General features: G+C 45.2%; 1 protein-coding gene across 1 annotated transcript in view; it reads left to right on the top strand.

The window, feature by feature from the left end:
• AGBL1 (AGBL carboxypeptidase 1) overlaps nucleotides 1-18,271 on the top strand; it is a 380,933-nt gene that overhangs the window by 16,816 nt on the left and 345,846 nt on the right. Inside the window, exons 2-5 of the mRNA XM_074966495.1 lie at nucleotides 9,553-9,616; nucleotides 11,437-11,583; nucleotides 12,587-12,718; nucleotides 15,798-15,891. Coding sequence (XP_074822596.1) covers nucleotides 9,553-9,616; nucleotides 11,437-11,583; nucleotides 12,587-12,718; nucleotides 15,798-15,891 — 437 coding nt within the window. The remainder of the gene's footprint in view (nucleotides 1-9,552; nucleotides 9,617-11,436; nucleotides 11,584-12,586; nucleotides 12,719-15,797; nucleotides 15,892-18,271) is intronic.

The raw sequence follows: 18,271 nt of genomic DNA, 5'->3' as shown, positions 1-18,271 counted from the left end.
AAGGATCCAGGAAATTGCAGGCCATCAGGTCCTAATTGCTGCAGATATCTAGATGTTAATAAATGCCTCTCTTCCCTGACAGCCTGCAGAATTACCCTAGTATACAGCCTTGCAATTAAGTTATGTAAAATACCTGTACACCCTTTTGAGCAATGTAGGTGAAATTTACCCCTATGCAGAGAGCCAGGTCAAGGTCTGTATACATACTTACTTCCTATGTTGATGGATTCAGTGGTGAATAGTACTTGGATGTAGGGATGAATGTCATTCTCCATAAACAAGGGCCCGATTCTACTATCCTTACTGATGCTGAGTAGTGCTTTTACTCTCCGAGGAGTTCCATGGAAACCACTGAGCCTCTTGAAGGATAAGGTTCTACTCAACATGAGTGAGGGTGGCAGAATTAGGCCCATAATGAATCATACTAATAAATGAATGATACTTCTTTGCTCACTTCACAGGGCACTGTCACATGGATTCTTTTAGGACATGACATTCTTCTCCATGACCTCCTAGCTAGGTGGGAGGAGAAGATGGGTCCAAAGGGAGGAAATCCTTGTTCAAACACAATAAACACTTTGTGTTTTATTAGTACTTAGAGAGCAATAGGGAAATGCAGTGATCCATAATCCTGCTAGTGAAACAGATGCATGTGTTTGACTAAGTTAGAAATTCCTTCACCATACAAATGTCTTTCACGACATCTTATTACAACTGATATCCGGGCCCTCTTCCTGGCTTTGCCACTAATTCACTGTGGGGCTTTTGCTTCACCTTCCTTTCCCCATCTGTAAAATGGGGGTAATGTCTCAAAGTGACCTACTTCATGATCTGGGGAGTTAGTTGTGAGGCTACTGTGTGTGAAGGGCTTTGTGACTTTCAGGTGAAAGGTGATATAAGTACAATCGTATTTTATACTGCAAGGTTCCTTGGGCACATAGCATATTCCTAGACACATGTGGTTTCCATCAGTCCCATATTGTTCGCTTTCGTAAAAGTAATTTTGGTTAGAGATGAGTCCAGACTAAAATGCTACATCTGAACACCCCCAGATTTTGAGGATATTCAGATCTGGGTTTGGACTTTGCAACTGGGTTTGGATCAGTTCTATCTTGCACTGTGCTGCATTCATTACTTCCAATGACTAGAAGGAAAGCACTCGCAGGTGCCACAGAGAAAGTCGCTTTGATGTAATGGCTTCTGTCCAATTGTCTGGACAGCCCACCCCCCATTGATCTTGAATGGAGTCTAGTCACCATATTCAGTGGTGATCTGGTGTGTTTTGGAGAGACTCTTGCAAGTTATCACATTCAGTGGCAAACAACTGAGAGGAAACCAGCACTTCAGGTTCCTGGATCCTGTGAACCAAACACACCATGTTTCAGTTGAACACAGAGATAAGACCTTTTCACCACCATATGCTATATACATGGTATAAATTCTACAGCTGCCTCTTCTGGGATGATGAATAGCACCTGGCTTGGTAGTTAGCTCTAGTGGGAATGGAGATTGGTGGGGCATACCTAAGCAGAATGCTGGTTTAAGTGGTGCCTAAGAGAGGCATACGGAAGTGAGAGAGTATTAGTTCCAAGATTTGGAAACTGGAGCAGGAACTTGTCAGACACTTGTCCTGTTCGAGGGAGGCCCCCTTAGATACACAAAGTACAATTTGAGGACTACATGATTCTCCACAGGTGTGGCTACCTTTCTTGGAGGTTTAAAGATGTCACTTTGTAGGCAGTATTCAAGGAGCCAGGGCCTCCCCTTAGCACCTTTAAATAGGCCTGTCACCAGGTTCGCTCACCACTGGTGGTGCCTTCTCCTGGCTATCTTGGGGATTAGCTGCGCATGCCCACCCCCACAAATCATGTCTCTTCCGTCATCTCACCCTGCAGTCCCTCTTGCTCAGGAACCAAAGTCTCCTCTTGGTGACTCAGCCCTTTGGCTGGGTCACTATCAGGGTCAGCTCTAGGATTTTTGCCACCCCAAGCAAAAAAATTTTTGGTCGCCCCTGTTTTTTTCTTGCGCTGTTTCGCACGCGGCAAGCCTGGGAGGGAGGGGGGAGAAGCGGAGCGGCAGAGGCGGAGCGGAGGTGAGCTGGGGCGGCGGGGGCACATTTCTAGGGGCGGCCACCTCTAGAAATGTGCCTCCCCAAGCACCTGCTTGTTTTGCTGGTGCCTAGAGCCGGCCCTGGTCACTATGTGGCTTCCCTTCTGGGGGGTTTACCCAAAGTCCTCCTGAACAGTCTCAGACAGTCTTCTTCAGCACTGCAAGTGGCCAGGAGAGGAACCCAGGCCTGGCCATTACTCCGGGTTCCAGTCCAGGACCCTCAACCAGCAATTCTGGGTTTTACTGTCTCAGCCCTTGCTGCTCCTTCCCTGGACTGCTTCCTACAATTTCTGGTTTCCTTCCCTTTCTACGGGTAGATCAGCTCCAAACCCTCCTCCCTCTTCCCAGCAAGTGACTGCTGCCCCAGTCTGGTGCCAGCTTCCTGGCTTCATAGGGTCTGCCTCTTCCTCCTCAGCTGGGCGCCATCAGCAGTTAGGTCCCAGCCCTCCCTGGCTTCTCCTCCAGGTGCAACTTGGGCAGTTAATAGGCCTACCTGGTCACCTGAACCCCTTCCAGTCCGGTGTGGTTGGACACACTCTCACAAGATCCTTTCTCTTCTACTTTCCCTTTGCATTTTCTGGTCTGCTTCTCCTCCGATCTGTCTGACCCTTCTTCTAAGGAGTACAAGAACCAGGAGGAAAGGGGTATTGGGCATATCTGATTCTATTCTGTATACATTCTTATCCCAGGCTTATCTAGTTTCGAAGGCACTTCTGCAAAGTGCTCAAGCTACGTGTCAGATGTTTGTTCTCTCATCCTCACCCTGGGGGAAAAGCATGTGCAGCAGAATGTTTTGTTTTGTAATTATCTGTGATGCCGGCAAGCCAGATGACTGCCCTTGCCAAGGCTGCAGGCATTAGCTATAAACTGACAAACTCTTAGATGGAGACAAAGCTAGTCCACTTATGTGTCAGTGCTGCTCAGAATAGGTATTAGTCTTATAAGAATGCGTTTTGTGTTTCAACTCTAGAATGTTTATAAGTTGCTGCACGCGTTAATCTTCTTTGTAATGTCTGTATTCCATCCTATAAGGAAATATGTAAGTTTTGCTTTATCAGTTTGAAAGTGTTTGCTCTAAACTTGTGAACTCAGATGGGAAGAGGGTTTCTTCCTGCCTGTCCAGAAGAACTATCAATATCAGATGGGCCATTGCAGTACATTGCAAGGAACATCGCAGTACAAAGTATTGGTGAATGGCCCTCTTACACCTTGGCAATGCTACATGCAGGGAAACCCTGCCTATGGACTAGGAGGCTGAATGAAGGAAATAACAACAAAGACACAGGAAAATTTATCATCTCTTTGCTGTTTGAACTCTTGCAGGGCCAGAGACTCTAAACTGAGGTGGTTATCCCTGAGTCTGCCCTGAAAGACATCTTGAATTGACGGAATACCACATCTTCTTTAGGAATCCTAGATGGTAACTCATTTGTGTGTGTATGTTTGCTTGCTATAACCTGTAAATAACTCTTACTACTTTTTCTTAATTAATAACCCTTTAGTTTATTACAGGATTGGCTACAGGTGTTGTCTTTGGTGTAAGATCTTCTAGGGTACCTCCCCCAGTTGATCTGGGGTAAGTGACTGGTCTCTTGGGACTGGAAGTAACCTGAATATTTTGTGGTTTTTGGTGTAAGTGACCATTTATCACTAAGTCAAACTTGCCTGGGTGGCAGGATAGACTGGAGAGTCTAAGGGGATTGTCTGTTACTCCATGGTGAGACTGTTATAGTGATCCAGGAGTTCACATTTTGTTACTGGCTTGGTGAACGCTAATTATAGAACACACCCCCACTTTGGGGTGCCTACCCTGAGGTTGGTACTCAAGCTCATGAGCCAGTGCATGACATTATCTACACACACACACACATATGTTGCAGACGGCAAGGTTGAACAAATGCCCCTTGCACTTACAGTGCATGGTGGTGAGATTTGTGACGGCCCTTTGTCCCTGTGGTAGTTCATTCCTCAGTCTTGAGCTGAGGAAACTGCAGTTCTGCAGCACCCTCTTCAAAATTCATCATATCAATTTCCCACCCCGTTTCCCTCTTCTTGCTTGAGACTTCATGACCACAACCCTTGCTGGAGATGCTTTCAATGTTCTCAAACCTATAAAAGGGTCAAAGAGCAAAAAATTGGAGCTGTCCATCTGCATCCGAACAATCTTTGCAACAAGGACTTGGATTTGTCCTATGAAGCTGATGTCACTAGCTGATCATTTATCATTGTTCTTGTATCAATGGCTGTATGATGGGGTATTTTTTGATGCCCCGCTGAATTCTGGCCAAGTTTCGTACCTCTGCCAACCTAACCAAAGCCAGAGGGTTTCAGAGGTTGATTCCCAAACTGATGTCAGATGAAGCTCAGGGAGGCACTGTCAAATGGGAGCTGATTAAGCACAGCTAAGTTTAACTGTGTCCTATTCACAGTTCAGAGAGACAGATGGGGCTGTGCTGAACAGAAACAAAGATGAGGAACTCTGGGCAAACAGAAGAGTATTGCTGGGTAGTTTGGATTATACACGTTTTTAATTTTTTAAGTTTAGTTCTCATACAACTGCATGCCATGAAGCACAGCCAGATACTGTTGTCAGTGGGTGACAATTTGGCTTAAACCCAAAATTCTGTCTGTAAAACCCTCCATGGGGAGGGTTATTTTGTGTGTATGTTATAGCGGATATCTATAAATGCCACAGGAGCAATGGCAAAAATTTAACAAGAGGAATTGTCCTTCTATCCTCTTTCTGTATCTGAATCGTTCCCGTGCCATCAAATATTCCTTTAAAAAAATCTTTATTTTAGCCAGAACTGGGCAAGTAATTAGCACTGAATAATTTATTCTATGTATCTTTTATGGTCTTGGCACAGATTGTGTTTTTCTCAACTGTATTTGTTATTTAAAATTATTTGCTAAGTATTTTTCTTTGAAAGAATTCTTTGTTGGTACTTGATTCACAAACAGCTTGTGGCAAGTACTAATTAATTAAACTTAATTTATTTTAATGGGAATTAAAAGCCTTTGACAGCTTTGAAAATCTCAACCTAAATATACAAAAATTTTGCGGCCTCCATTGGTCACAGAAATCACATGACAGTTTGTTTTCTTCTTGCATAAACATAACTTTTTGACATCAGTTTCTTACATGAATACTCACTATTATGAATTCAAAATTTATTTTTCACAAATATTCTCCAATACTCACTGGTTGCAGTCCTGGCACCATCAAAGTCAAGGGGTGTTTTGCTATTGTTATGGATTTGGTTAACCATTGTTGTTATGGCCTGGTGTGGCTGCCACCTTATATTCAGGATAAATGTAAAGAAGTCATTGTAAAGTGGCTGAAAGGATAGCAGTAGCACCCAAAACACAGGCACATGAAAAAGCTTGATTAGACGCTGAATCAAGTTCTTCAAATGGTTTCAAATGCAGGGTGTGTAGGGCTTGGATTGGTGGAACTCTTTTGGTCTGTGTGTATGTGACTGAAGGGTAGAGAGAGAAACCTAGTCAAGGAGACGTAGCCCGGAATTGCACTCTGTGGCCCTGAGAGAAGCCTAGAGGTGGGTGGCTTTGGGTTGGGGTGCCAGCTGCAGGAGTTTTGGACCTGTGAGCAAGGCCACTTTCTTCTGCTGTTTGATTCCTTGTGTGTTCCGGGAAACAGGACATTCTTTGTAAATAAATAAAATTGCATCAAAGAAAAACCTGACTCTCAGCAATTTCTCCTCCTAATTGCAACAACCTTAAAGATCCTGAATTTTGGCTAACAGCTCAGGTCAATAGGTGACTTTGTTGCGTCCAGTTTGTCATCCATTGGTTACACAAACACACCTGCCAGCAAACTCCATCATTTGAGCATTGATGTCCAGCAAATACAAGGATCATAGACACAGTCCGAGTAAATATGTTTAAATATTCAGTATAAATGTTCAGAGAATGTGTGGCAGTTTCTGCTGGCTCTAATTTTAACATTTTTAAATTCGCTCCCTCATGCCCCTCACATTCCTTGTCCATTTGAGTTCCTCAATAAAGCACACAGGAACTCAGAAGATACCTTGTGTCATCACTATTTGTGTTAATGGCTTAGGAAACCCGCAATCCAATCAGCTAAAATAAAAAACCCAGTGTAATAGGAGCATTAATCAATGAAGACTTCACTGCTGAAACCTAAATGTGAAATCCATTCACCTACAAGATAAAGGGATACTGAGAGACATCAAGAGAAAACCAGAGAGGACAGTCTGATGTTTTTCAAAGGTGCTGAAAATTGGCATCGCTAGTTGAAGCCCCTGAGTTTGTGGGTGTTCATCACCCCTGAAAGTCAGGAGAAAAAGGGCCAATCCTGCAAGGTCGTGAGCACCTGCTGTGAGTTGGGTACTGGTCTCTTTCCTTTCCTTTTAAGATCAGTGAGTGTTGAAGGGATATAGGGTCTCACATGATTGAGCCCTAGTGAAAAAAAGAAATTTGCAAGAGAAGCAGATGATCTAAGCATATGTCATCGAGAAAGAACAATTTGCAGAATTCTGCTGGGATTCTGCAGACCTTTTTCTGAGTGACTCACGGAGCCAATACTGTGAATTTGGACCCAGCCTCAAAACAAACCCAGGGTGAACTTCAAGAAAAACTGTTGTACCTTGGGTTGTTCAGAGGACCCAACCACATCAGCCACACCATCAGGGGTTCATTCACCTGCACATCTACCAATGTGATATATGCCATCATGTGCCAGCAATGCCCCTCTGCCATGTACATTGGCCAAACAGGACAGTCTCTATGTAAAAGAATAAATGGACACAAATCAGACATCAGGAATGGTAACATACAAAAGCCAGTAGAAGAATACTTCAATCTACCTGGACATTCAATAACAGATTTAAAAGGAGCCATCCTTCAACAAAAAAACTTCAAAAACAGACTTCAAAGAGAAACTGCAGAGCTACAATTCATTTGCAAACTTAACACCATAAATTTGGGCATGAATAGGGACTGGGAGTGGCTGACTCACTAAAAAGCAATTTTCCCTCTCTTGGTATTGACACCTCCTCATCAATTATTGGGAGTGGACCACATCCACCCTGACTGAATTGGCCTTGTCAACATTGCTTCTCCACTTGTAAGGTAACTCCCTTCTCTTCATGTGCCAGTATATTTATGCCTGTATCTGTAATTTTCACTCCATGCATCTGAAGAAGTGGGGATTTTTACCCACAAAAGCTTATGCCCAAATAAATCTGTTAGTTTTTAAGGTGCTACCGGACTCCTTGTTGTTTTTACTGCTATCAGTTACTCTTACCTCAAGTAGCAAGGTCTATCAGGTGGATCTACATGTTCCAATCCTACTGATCAATCATATGGAAGGCAGTGTCATTGCACATGGTGGATTTTCTGTATTTTCAGTTTGCTTTTTAAAAAAGCTATGATATTACATGCAAAAAACCGGTGTTAAAACAACATTATTAAGATTGCAAAGTCAACACTCAAATGTTAGGAAATGCCAGAAGTAAGCTTGCTTGTGTTCCCAAATATGAAGAACACACAATTAGTAGCCACCTGTGAAAAGTTTAAGTGACTTTCCCCACATTACATAAGAACTGTATGGAAGAGGCAGGGATAGCATCCAGTTCTTCAAGGTGGCATTCCATTGTCTTAGCCATGAGATCATCCTTTCTCTTTTTGCACTTCCCTAACTCATTTACTACACACCCTGCAACTTCTACAACAAATGAGGAAGCGGGGTCTTACAAACAACTGCCTCCTAAACTACACAGCCCTGATACATTCCCTGAACATCAGGCAAGGGTCCTGTGGAAAAAGTAGTATGTAATCATGTAATTAAAGACTGTACCATAATGCAGACAGCTAAGGGGTTGCACTTGGAATTCCTAGCATTCCCATTGCAGTTTCAATTAGATAGGGGATTCTCCTCTCCCTGTCTTCAACTATATTGTGTGGTGCAGCTGTAAAATATTAAGCATGCCCGAGGTGGCTAGCTCTCTCGTGACTGTTGAAGAGACCCCCTGTAGCTAGACTGTGTAACAGTAGGGTATGTTTCTAAAACTCTTTAAAGCCATCAGGAAGACAGGTATTGATATTTTAAAGATATTATCATTATGATTTTGGTGGGAGACGAAGTGTCTCCTTTACATATATTGTGGCTTGCACAAAGAACTTGAAGTTCCTCCTAGGTGATAAGTGCTACATGTATGTAAGGTTTATATTTTATGTTAGGAATTCCTGTGAAAAATAATAGGTCCAGTACTTAACCTACATATCCCTCATGTCAATACAGACTGTAACCACTAAATCCTTCCTCATTCACTTTCCAGTAGCGAAATCTTATCGGCATAAGGAAGATTCAGATGGGTGTCTACTCTATACCACCAACTAATTGCAGGAGTTAGCCTAAACACTGGTTTTCCTCTCCCCAAGTACAGCTGAATTTATCCCATTCCCTTAAGTACAAGATTTGATTTGGATCCACCATACATTTGGAATCTGCATGATCTACACCAGATAATGTTAACTTAGTCTTCATTAAAAATATGCCTAGAGAACCTCTCATCTTGTGAAAATTCTTGTCTGCTCTGTTGCTTTGGTTGCCAGGCTTTGGAATGCCATTATAGGGTACAAAGCAACATTTAAAAGAGATGAAATTGGGACACCGAGTGATTGTAAGAGGTGCCCTTGCTGCAGAATACCCAAAATGCCTACTTTGTGTGTGTGTTGTACAATGTCTCCTTTGCAACTTTCAGAATTTTAGGTGCAGATCGAAAAAGAAAGAGCTGGCCAGACCAAGCTGAAAAGAAGAAATGAAGTTTTAGAAAAACAACATACAACCTCAACTCCATCATGAGCAAATGATGGAATCTCTGGGACTGGCTAATCCCAAAACACTTGGATACAAGGTGTTAGACAGTGATTGAAGTTGTTCCAAATTTCACCTCTTCCTGCATTTTTTCCCCTTTGTCAAAGCTGTTGTTAATCCACTGCAGACTCTGGTTCAATGTTGGTGCTAAATTAAGTTATGTGTTGGGGATGATGTCAGGCCAGGCAATGCAGTGGAAAGGTGTATAGACAGAACAAAATTAAAGCAGTAAGGAAATATGCAAAATCATGTCAGTCAGGCTGGCTCAAATGTAGAGATTTCTCGATGGTTTTCTTCTTTCCCATTGCTACCCCCATATCTTAAACACCACTTTTTATGTGGTATGATTAATATGACACCAGGTGGACATTAAAATCCATTATTAGCCTGAGGCCGCCCACATCCATTGTTCACATTAGTCTAGGAGGACCCATTATCCAAGTGGGACAGCAATGCCTCTGGTCCGCAGAGACCTCCGCTCTCTAATCCAGCCCTGCATAGCATTGAATGTCTTGGAAAGTAGACCCCTTGCCTCACTATTTTGAGTTCATCCATCAAGATGGGCATTTGTGTTCCTCTTGCAGAGCTCCCGTGACAAGGATGTGATCCTCAATGTTCTCAGCATTCTCACAGACCTACTCTCTATCGGTAAGTACTGATGCCTTAATGTCTCTATTTTAGGTACTTAGATGGTCCTCTTGGTTTTAGAATCTGAGTACCTCACATCTGAAATGTCTTTACAATTCCAGCACTCCATGAGACATGGCAGTGTTATTATCCCCATTTTACAGATGGGGAACTGAGACACAGAGACTAAGTGACTTGCCTTGTCATACAGGAAATCTGGGGGGGATCTGGGAATTGAATCTGGGTCTCTTGAGTCCCAGCTAACGCCCCTGCCACTGGACCATCCTTCCTCTCTTGTAGAGTGAAGATGGGTGGGACTAAAACAGGGCACAGAGCATACATCCACATATCTCTGTCAGGCGTTTGCTAGATCAATTCTGCCTAGTTTGCGTGAATAGCCCTTCAGCTTTTCCTCCTATTTATACGGAAGATTGGGGAGGAGGGGGGGTTCCCTTGCTCAACCCCCCTCACCCCCACCGTACACTTTTAATTTTATCACATGGTGAAAGAGGGGGAAAATGTTCCTGTGAATTTCAAAGGTGGCCATTAATTTAACTGCTTCTCAAGATGTTTCAATCTTCCCAGGGAGTGGAACACTGGAAATGTTCAGTCACCAGGCCCACTGGAAAGAGCGAACCATGAGATATGAGGAGGAGACAGCCTCCTGGGTTGCAGCAATTTGATTCTGTAGTTGATTTCCCCTCAGAAAAAAAAAGTACTTGGAACTGTCAGGGGAATGAACAGCTTCTCCTCTGCTTCACTTCAGTGGTATGAAATCTTCTCCATGGGTGTAGTAATCCACCCACCACAGAGACTACATTATTTTCAAAGTCTCCTCTATCTGCATGTTCACAGTGAAGATGATTCTTCAGGGTGTCCGGGCCACATGAAGGGAAAATAAGTAGCTAGCAGAGCATTCCCCTCCATTTTTCATCAAAATGTCCTTTCGTTAAAATTTTTCCAGCTAACTCTAGTTGCCAAAATGCAGGGCTCTGTGTGTGTATGTGTGTGTGTGTAGTTTTTTTCATCCCTATTGCAAGCCTCATATGCTCCTACTTTACACTCTCCCTCTCCCCCCAACTCCATCAGAGACATCATAACCACAGCTGTGACTCTCTGTTGGAGTCTATATCATTCTTCAATCAGCTAGATGGCTTCACTGTGGATGATATGAGCCCCCTGGGGACTGAATGTACTGCTTCCACAATACTCCCAGCCTGGGTTTCCAGTAGAAAACTTCACAGCTGGCCAAAGATGCCTGTGGATTATGAGCTGTTGACACAGGAGGACCCAGAGGGTTAGCATTTGGTTTCTCTGGAGACCTTATTTGTTTGGAGGGTGACTCCAGAGCTTTCCTAGGATTCATTCCCCTATCCTAGGCATTGTTGGAACTCTTTCCCTTCACTTTATTTAACTTTCAATATCTAGGGAAAGATCACTGAGCATTGCACTTCTTTGAAATCTGTCAGTGTCTCTGCTGCTTCTTCTCCAACCCATTTCAATGCACACCGAAAGCTTCAGCAGGCGGTGGCTTATATAGATAATAGCAGCTGGAGCAAGGAGCAGCATCACACAGGGTTTTGACATAGAGCAGAGATGAGCCTGAACCACAGCTCCAAACTCTGGGGGTGTTTGAAATCCAAGTCCAGATGTACATTTTGCAAATGCCCTTCTATTTATAATGGTCTGAGCAAGAAAACACCAGAGAAGGGTCATGTAGCGGGCTTCTTTATATGATTCGGAGGATGCTTATCAGACCTAATATTCACTTATTGCTATGTTTAAAGCTCTGCGACAGAAAAGTTATTGACTATCCCTCCTTTTTAATTTTCTGCCCTTAGGAACAGACCGACGAATTCACTACATGGTCAGCAAAGGGGGGAGTGAAGCTTTGTTGCAGGCTCTGATGAATGTTGCACAGACAGCCCAGCCAGACTACAGCATCCTTTTACCTCTGCTTCGCCTGCTGGCTAAAGTAGGCCAAAGAGGTATTGCTGTGCCAGTATTACTTAAAGGATGGGGAGGGAGGAGCAGAAGGCTCCAAAGGTCACAGTCATGGTCAGTACTGGAATCTGTGAGTGTTTTAACAAGTCAGGACACTTTGCACTGAATGCTGGCTTGGCGACTGGGGGGTGAGACAGAGTGTTGTTAGACCTCCTAATGGTTTCACCCGCTAGTGGCTAGAAGTTTGTACTAAGAATATAGGCACGGCTGATGGCAATCCAGGTGGGAGAGATTCTATAATGGAGTTCATTCTGAGCTCCTGACCAGCATTTTGTGTCACCGATAAAGCCCAGCTGGGCAGTAAGTGATTCCCATACAAGACATGGTAACTTACAAAGGCTCTTTCTCTTGTGACTTGGTTTCTGTATCCCAATAACACATTCAAAAACAAGTTTCACTTGCTGCTGTGTCTCTATCATCAGAGAGATTGTTGTTCAGTGTTTGCAGCACAGCTGGGAGGCTTGAGCTTTCTTCTTCACACCCAAAGTTCAGTGGAAGCGTTATCTGTGAAGTGCTAACATTTTTATGATTTTGTTTTCTATGTACATTTCTGGCAGTTGGCCATCTGCAAAACCAGCTACATTTTTTGTCAGACAGCGTTTTGATGTAGCACATCATAGAGGAGAGGCACCCACATAGCTCTTTCTTGGGGAGACTTTACTTTAGTTCCGTCTTGTTTCCCTTAACTTAAAATAGGTCATTGAAACTGTTCTTTGCGTATGGAAAATGTAACACTGGGCAAGGCACCAGCCTCCTCTGTGCCTCATCTTATCTATTTGTAAAAGTCAGGGGGGAGAATACTGATTTCCTTCACAGGGGGATTGTGGGGCCTTAGTAATAAATGTTGTTTGTAATTGCTTTGAGATCTTCCTATAAAAGATCCTGTTGAAGGATGCGGCATGATTACACCACAGCATGCGGCATTTCTGTGTCCCTGTGAAAGCCACTCTTTCTTCACCATCATTTTGTTCCTGTTTGCTTTCACAGATAGGAAGTTTGGGCTGAAAGTGCAGAAACTGGACGCAATTGATGTGACCCTGAGCTTGGCAAGGAAAAATCTGACTCACCACCTAAATCTCATCCACTGTCTCTGGGTCCTGCGGGTTTATGCCTCTAGTGGTAAGTGCTCCTTTCCATTTCTCATGCCAGTGGGAGTCGGAGCTCCTTCTGCAGTTGCTACAATGCAAGCTAATGGTCCCTCTGCTACAGAGATGTGCATCTATAAGTAAGCTATTGGCATCTGTGATTGATAACAGATAGAATCATATGCAAGAGCTAGCATAGCTCTAGGTACACTCTCACAGAAGGCAAGGAGGACTTGTGGCACCTTAGAGACTAACCAATTTATTTGAGCATAAGCTTTCGTGAGCTACAGCTCATTTCATCGGATGCATCCGATGAAGTGAGCTGTAGCTCACGAAAGCTTATGGTCAAATAAATTGGTTAGTCTCTAAGGTGCCACAAGTACTCCTTTTCTTTTTGCAAATAGACTGACACAGCTGCTACTCTGAAACCTCTCATAGAAGGGTAACTCTCAGAGGGATCTTGCATTGTAAGATTCAGTGAACCTACTCATCCAAAGACTATAGAAGACAGAAAATAGCTGTGTAAAAAAACATTTAGTCCAGACTATGCAGGATCGTTCCCTTCAGTCTATTCTAGATATCTTAGGTACTTACATGGACCCTAATACTATCCTCCTCACAATCATTAATGCATTTATGCTCACAACACCCTTGTGAGTTAGGGATTATTATCCTCATTGTGCTATTATCCCCATTGTGCAGAGTGGTAACTGAGGCACACAGAGACAAATGAGTTATCCAAGGTCACACAGGAAGTCTGTGACAGACTGAACCCCGACCTTCTGAGTCTCTGACTGGAGCCGTACCCACCGGAGTATTCTCCGGTGTTCAATGACTCAAGCATTGGGATTCCTAGCTCTTCCCTCAAAAGACCACTGTGCATTCAGATATTTCCCCATGGGGAAATGTTTTCTTAGAGGCAGTACAAATTTCCCTTTGCTCACTTTCATCCTGTTGCATCCCTTTGCATTACCTAACCACTTCCTCTCCCTCCTGGCTACTTTCCCCCTGCAGATCATTCTAGATGGTTGTCCTATTCCCCTCTCCCCTGCTGTATACTCACATCACCGTCTGGCTGAGCTGTACACATCCAGCTTTCCAAATCTTTCCTCCTAAGATTTAATATTACTGGCTGTTAGCCCTCTAGGTCTTGTATTTACACAGGAGCTGGCCTCATGCTATGGGCCTTCTCAGGCAGGCAGCCAGCTCCCAGCATTCAGTTCCCTTGCCTGAGATAAGTGGCATTCGAAAGGGTGAGTGTAATAGAGACAGCAGTTGAAATGTGTCTTAATTTGGGTTACAGAGCTGCAGGTTCACCCAGAGCTGCCTCCCACCCTGAGCCCTTTTCCACACTCCCTCTGCTCTCGTTAAGTGCACCCGCATCCCCATTCAGAGGCTTTAGCCCATTGCACTGTGGCCTTTAACCCTTTCCATTAGTGTCAGGACCCTGAGCCCTGCAAACACGCTCTCTAGTTCATTAAAGTGACCCTGAGGTCCCACTGCAATAGTACCTAAGCATCTCCATAAGAAACTGGTGCAAAAATGCAAAAATTTTGTTCCCAATCCCCGCCGCCCCCCAAATTCATAGTCAAAATCTTTCAACTTGGTTAAATCTCTTCTGTCCCTGAGTTCCTACGTCCCACCAAGGGCCTGAGGAGGAATTAATCACTGTGCTGTGCTGTATAGGCCTAGTCCTTAGGGTCTGCACAACCTCCCCTGGTGAACCCCACCCCAGTGCCTCAGAACGTCCTACCTCCTCCACCCCATTCAGCACTGGCTCTTAGTTCAGTGCCACATCTGCACATAACCAGGACATAGGTTTTGTTCTGGGATAGGCTGAGGCTTTTACGGATGTGGTGAAGAACTGGAGAATTTCCCTCCCTCCAAGTCACCTAATTGACTGGAGCAGTAGAGAACCCAGAAGCATATAACACCCTGAAGGGTCCTTGCGGGTAGGAGTCTAAGCAGCCAGCCCGACCTTGTTAAGATCTCACTGTAGCTGCTTATTGTCCTGGGTTGCTCCTTTCCCAGCGTGGGCTGCCAGCCCTGTGTGCAGCATGCCCCCCGGTCTGCGGGGAGCAGAGTTTAAGCAGCTGTGTACGCTGCACTGTCCCCATGAATAGTTTGCTATTGTGAAAGTAGCCAGTGAGCCTTCCAAGATTTTCCATCAGCGGGATGACTTGGCTGAGATCCACATAAGCTGATGGGCCCTTTGGCAGCTTTCTGGCCAGTGGGGGATAGTTAGTAACAAAGCAGCCAAAAAAACCCAGCCTGGGGCAGGCATCCAAGACTCCTGCTGGCTGCTGATGGGGATGTTGATTTCTCATTCTTTCCCCCTCTTAGGACAATAAACTGTCCTTTTTTAAAGCACTTAACTGTTTTAGGCTGTATGCCCTCCCTGTTCACCTAGAGAGCCCCCATTATTAGCTTCACTCACTCGAGCCCCTGAATCTCCCCTGCTCTCCCTTCTCCGTGTGAGGTTGGCGGTTTGATGATGGACTGTTGTAGGTTAGCTTTAAAGCCAAACAGCCAATTTCTGTGCAGCCCTTTCCCAGGTACGCCACTGTTTCTGACTGCAAAAGTTAACAGCATTGTCAAGGGAAGAATTAAAGATAGGAGTGGCTAAGGTGGGGCTCCATCTGCCCTCAGAAGTACCTATCCCAAGAGCAGAAATAACAGGGATTAGTGCAGAAAGGAAAGAAATCCTCTCCTATCCCACTCCAAGCCCCTAGGAGTTATTCGGTGTGCATGGAATTGCCCCTGGAAACTGTGAGTGGATTTGATTGGCCACATTTAACCCTAACCTGTCTCTAGAGAGTGCAACATCTTCTACAAATGATGGGGCAACTGTAAACTACTTGAATGAGCACAGGGCTAAGAGTTAGGAGAATGGGGTGCTAGTCTTGAATCTGCCTGTGAGTCATTCTGTGACCGTTGATCTCTATGTGCCTCAGTTCCTACATCTGTAAAAAGGTCAAAGAGACCCATTTGGAAGCCCAGAGACTCTGCTGCTAATCCCAGCTGCTGCTCCTCTCTTTACTGCTCTACCAGTAACTCCAGCAACCCAAGCTTACTGCTCTGGATCTAACTCCCTGTCTCTCTTGTTGTCCCAGTCTCTGCAGGAACCAAGCTGGGCATTAATGGAGCCATGGAGCTGCTTTTCAAAGTCATCACTCCTTACACCAAGAAACACTCCAGGACAGTCAGGTAGGCAGCAGGTGCAAGGGAGTCCATTTGGGTCTGTCCGAGTGTAGCTAATATGCCAAGTATACGGATGGATGAACAAGTTTAGATCAGAGCTAGAACGAACAGCACTGGTCAGAGCCAGACCTGGAGCCGAGTGTTTCTAAAGTTCTAGGGGTGTCTGGAACCAAGAGTTTGGTGCCACTTGTAAAGAAAATGAAATCAAAACTGACACAACTTCACTGCAAATGTGAAATGAACATTTTTAGAGGTACAAAAACATTCAGCAAATTGTCACTGGGTCCTGGGGATTCCCAGTACATCACACTGCCATGCTGAGGAATGGAGTTCAGGTCCCAGCATCAGTTCCTCGCACCCCAGTGTGGTGAGGCATTAGGAGTTAGGTGGAGACAGCCCCCTCTCTGCAACTGATGGTAACAAGCCCTTTGTGTCACTCTGCAGCAGGCTTCTGCTCCACTTGACCAAAGAGATGCAGTGATTATCTTAAAGCAGAGCTTTGCCCAGCCCTTCTCAGATGGAGAGTTGTGATTGGCCCAATGTGGGGCTTTTAATGGGCTGGGACCCCTGCCACCTCCAATAAAATCCTAATGTCTGGGTCTATTTTTAAGCACATGGCAAATGTTGTTTCAAAGTGACTTTTTTCTATAGATACTAAACCTGCTCAGCTTCTCCAGCTTGCCTCTAAAATTAGCCATGCAGCTGTCTGCTCCAGCCCTGTCCCCAGCCAGTTCTCAGGGTAAGATTTATGAGGCCTGCACGCCTGTAGCGGGGAAGGAGTACATGGGTGTGGATAACAAACACCAGCGGCTTTGCACCGGCCCAGCCTGCTACAAACAATAGAGAGAAAACGCAGGCTACTGCTAGGCATGTCTGTGCAGTGCCCTAGACTCACAGCTCACGCAGCCAGGCACACAGTCATGAGCTAGCTCATGCAAGGCTCAGTATACATGTCTGTGTGGTGCCCTGTGTGCACAGCTCACACAGCCATGTGCTTGCTCACGTAGTAGCCGGTGTACACAACTCACACAGACAGCCGCATGCTCAAATACTTGCTTGTTGAACACACAGCGTGCTCAGGTTTTCAGAGGAGCAGCTGGGTTAGTCTGTATCCGCAAAAAGAACAGGAGGACTTGTGGCACCTTGGAGACTAACACATTTATTTGAGCGTAAGCTTTTGTGAGGTACAGCTCACTTCATCGGATGCATTCCAAGTTGATAGATTTCCACTCCATACGGCTAAATTCAGTGCCTTGCATCATGACAGGTTTCTGAGCAGCAGCTGTTTTAGTCTGTATCCGCAAAAAGAACAGGAGGACTTGTGGCACCTTAGGGACTAACACATTTATTTGAGCATAAGCTTTCGTGGGCTACAGCTCACTTCATCGGATGCATTCCTTATGCTTATACTTATGCGCAAATAAATTTGTGAGTCTCTAAGGTGCCACAAGTCCTCCTTTCCTTTTTTGCAGTGTACTCATTCTCTCACAGGCGCCAGCTTGTTCATTTCCCCGGGGGAGCTCAACCTCTGCTCCACGTCAGGCCCTGCCCCTCTTCCAACCCTTCCCCCAAGGCTCCACCCCGCCCCGCCTCTTCCCACCCCTGCCCCTTCCCCAAGCGTGCCCCACCCTTGCTCTGCCCCCTCCCCGCAGCACCTCCTGCATGCTGTTGAAAGCAGGAGGCGGGTGGCACTGGGAGAGAGGGGGAGGAGCTGATCGGTGGGGCTGCCGGTGGGTGCTGAGCACCCACTGTTTTTCCCCTGTGGGTGCTCCAGTCTCCATAGGTCAGTCAGGCTCAGCATACTGTCTCTGTCAAGGGCCAATACCTGATATTCCAGGAGAAGGAGACCTAATCACCAGCCCAAATCTCCCAATAATGCACCTAGCCAATTATACACTTTTCATGGGGAAGTGATTTGAGTCGCTTCCCACCACCCTGAGGTGATCAGCGTACACCTTGACTCATGCCGCTGTCATTCTTTAAATACGGTGTAACAACAGCACACACTGCTCCTCGTCCTACATCTGTCAGGCTTTTTGGAATCTGGCTAAACTGCTTGCCTTGCTAGCTGCTTGGCTCTTAAGACCAAGCGGGCCCGGCACATGTACAGCTTCCTGCAGCTGCCTTGTTTGTGGGACTCAATTAACTTCTGCTTTGGCTGCATTTTTGGCCTTCCAATAGTGTGCGAAATACCTGGAGCTGCTTTGCAGCTTCTGTAATCTCCACGGACCCTCCCTTTGAGCCTGGGAGGAGCACAGGACATTCCTTGTGGAGGGGTTCTGATATCACCTGCCCTGAGAATACTGTCTCCTACATTCCTAGACGGTCTGAGCCCCCTCCAAGATTCCTCTCAGGCCTTGCATTATCTTCAGGACTCAGGTTCACT

Source organism: Natator depressus, chromosome 10 (genome assembly GCF_965152275.1).
Source record: "Natator depressus isolate rNatDep1 chromosome 10, rNatDep2.hap1, whole genome shotgun sequence".
Lineage (NCBI taxonomy): Eukaryota > Metazoa > Chordata > Testudines > Cheloniidae > Natator > Natator depressus.
The sequence above is the reverse complement of the archived record's forward strand: the minus strand, read 5'-3'. Positions and strand labels throughout refer to the sequence as shown.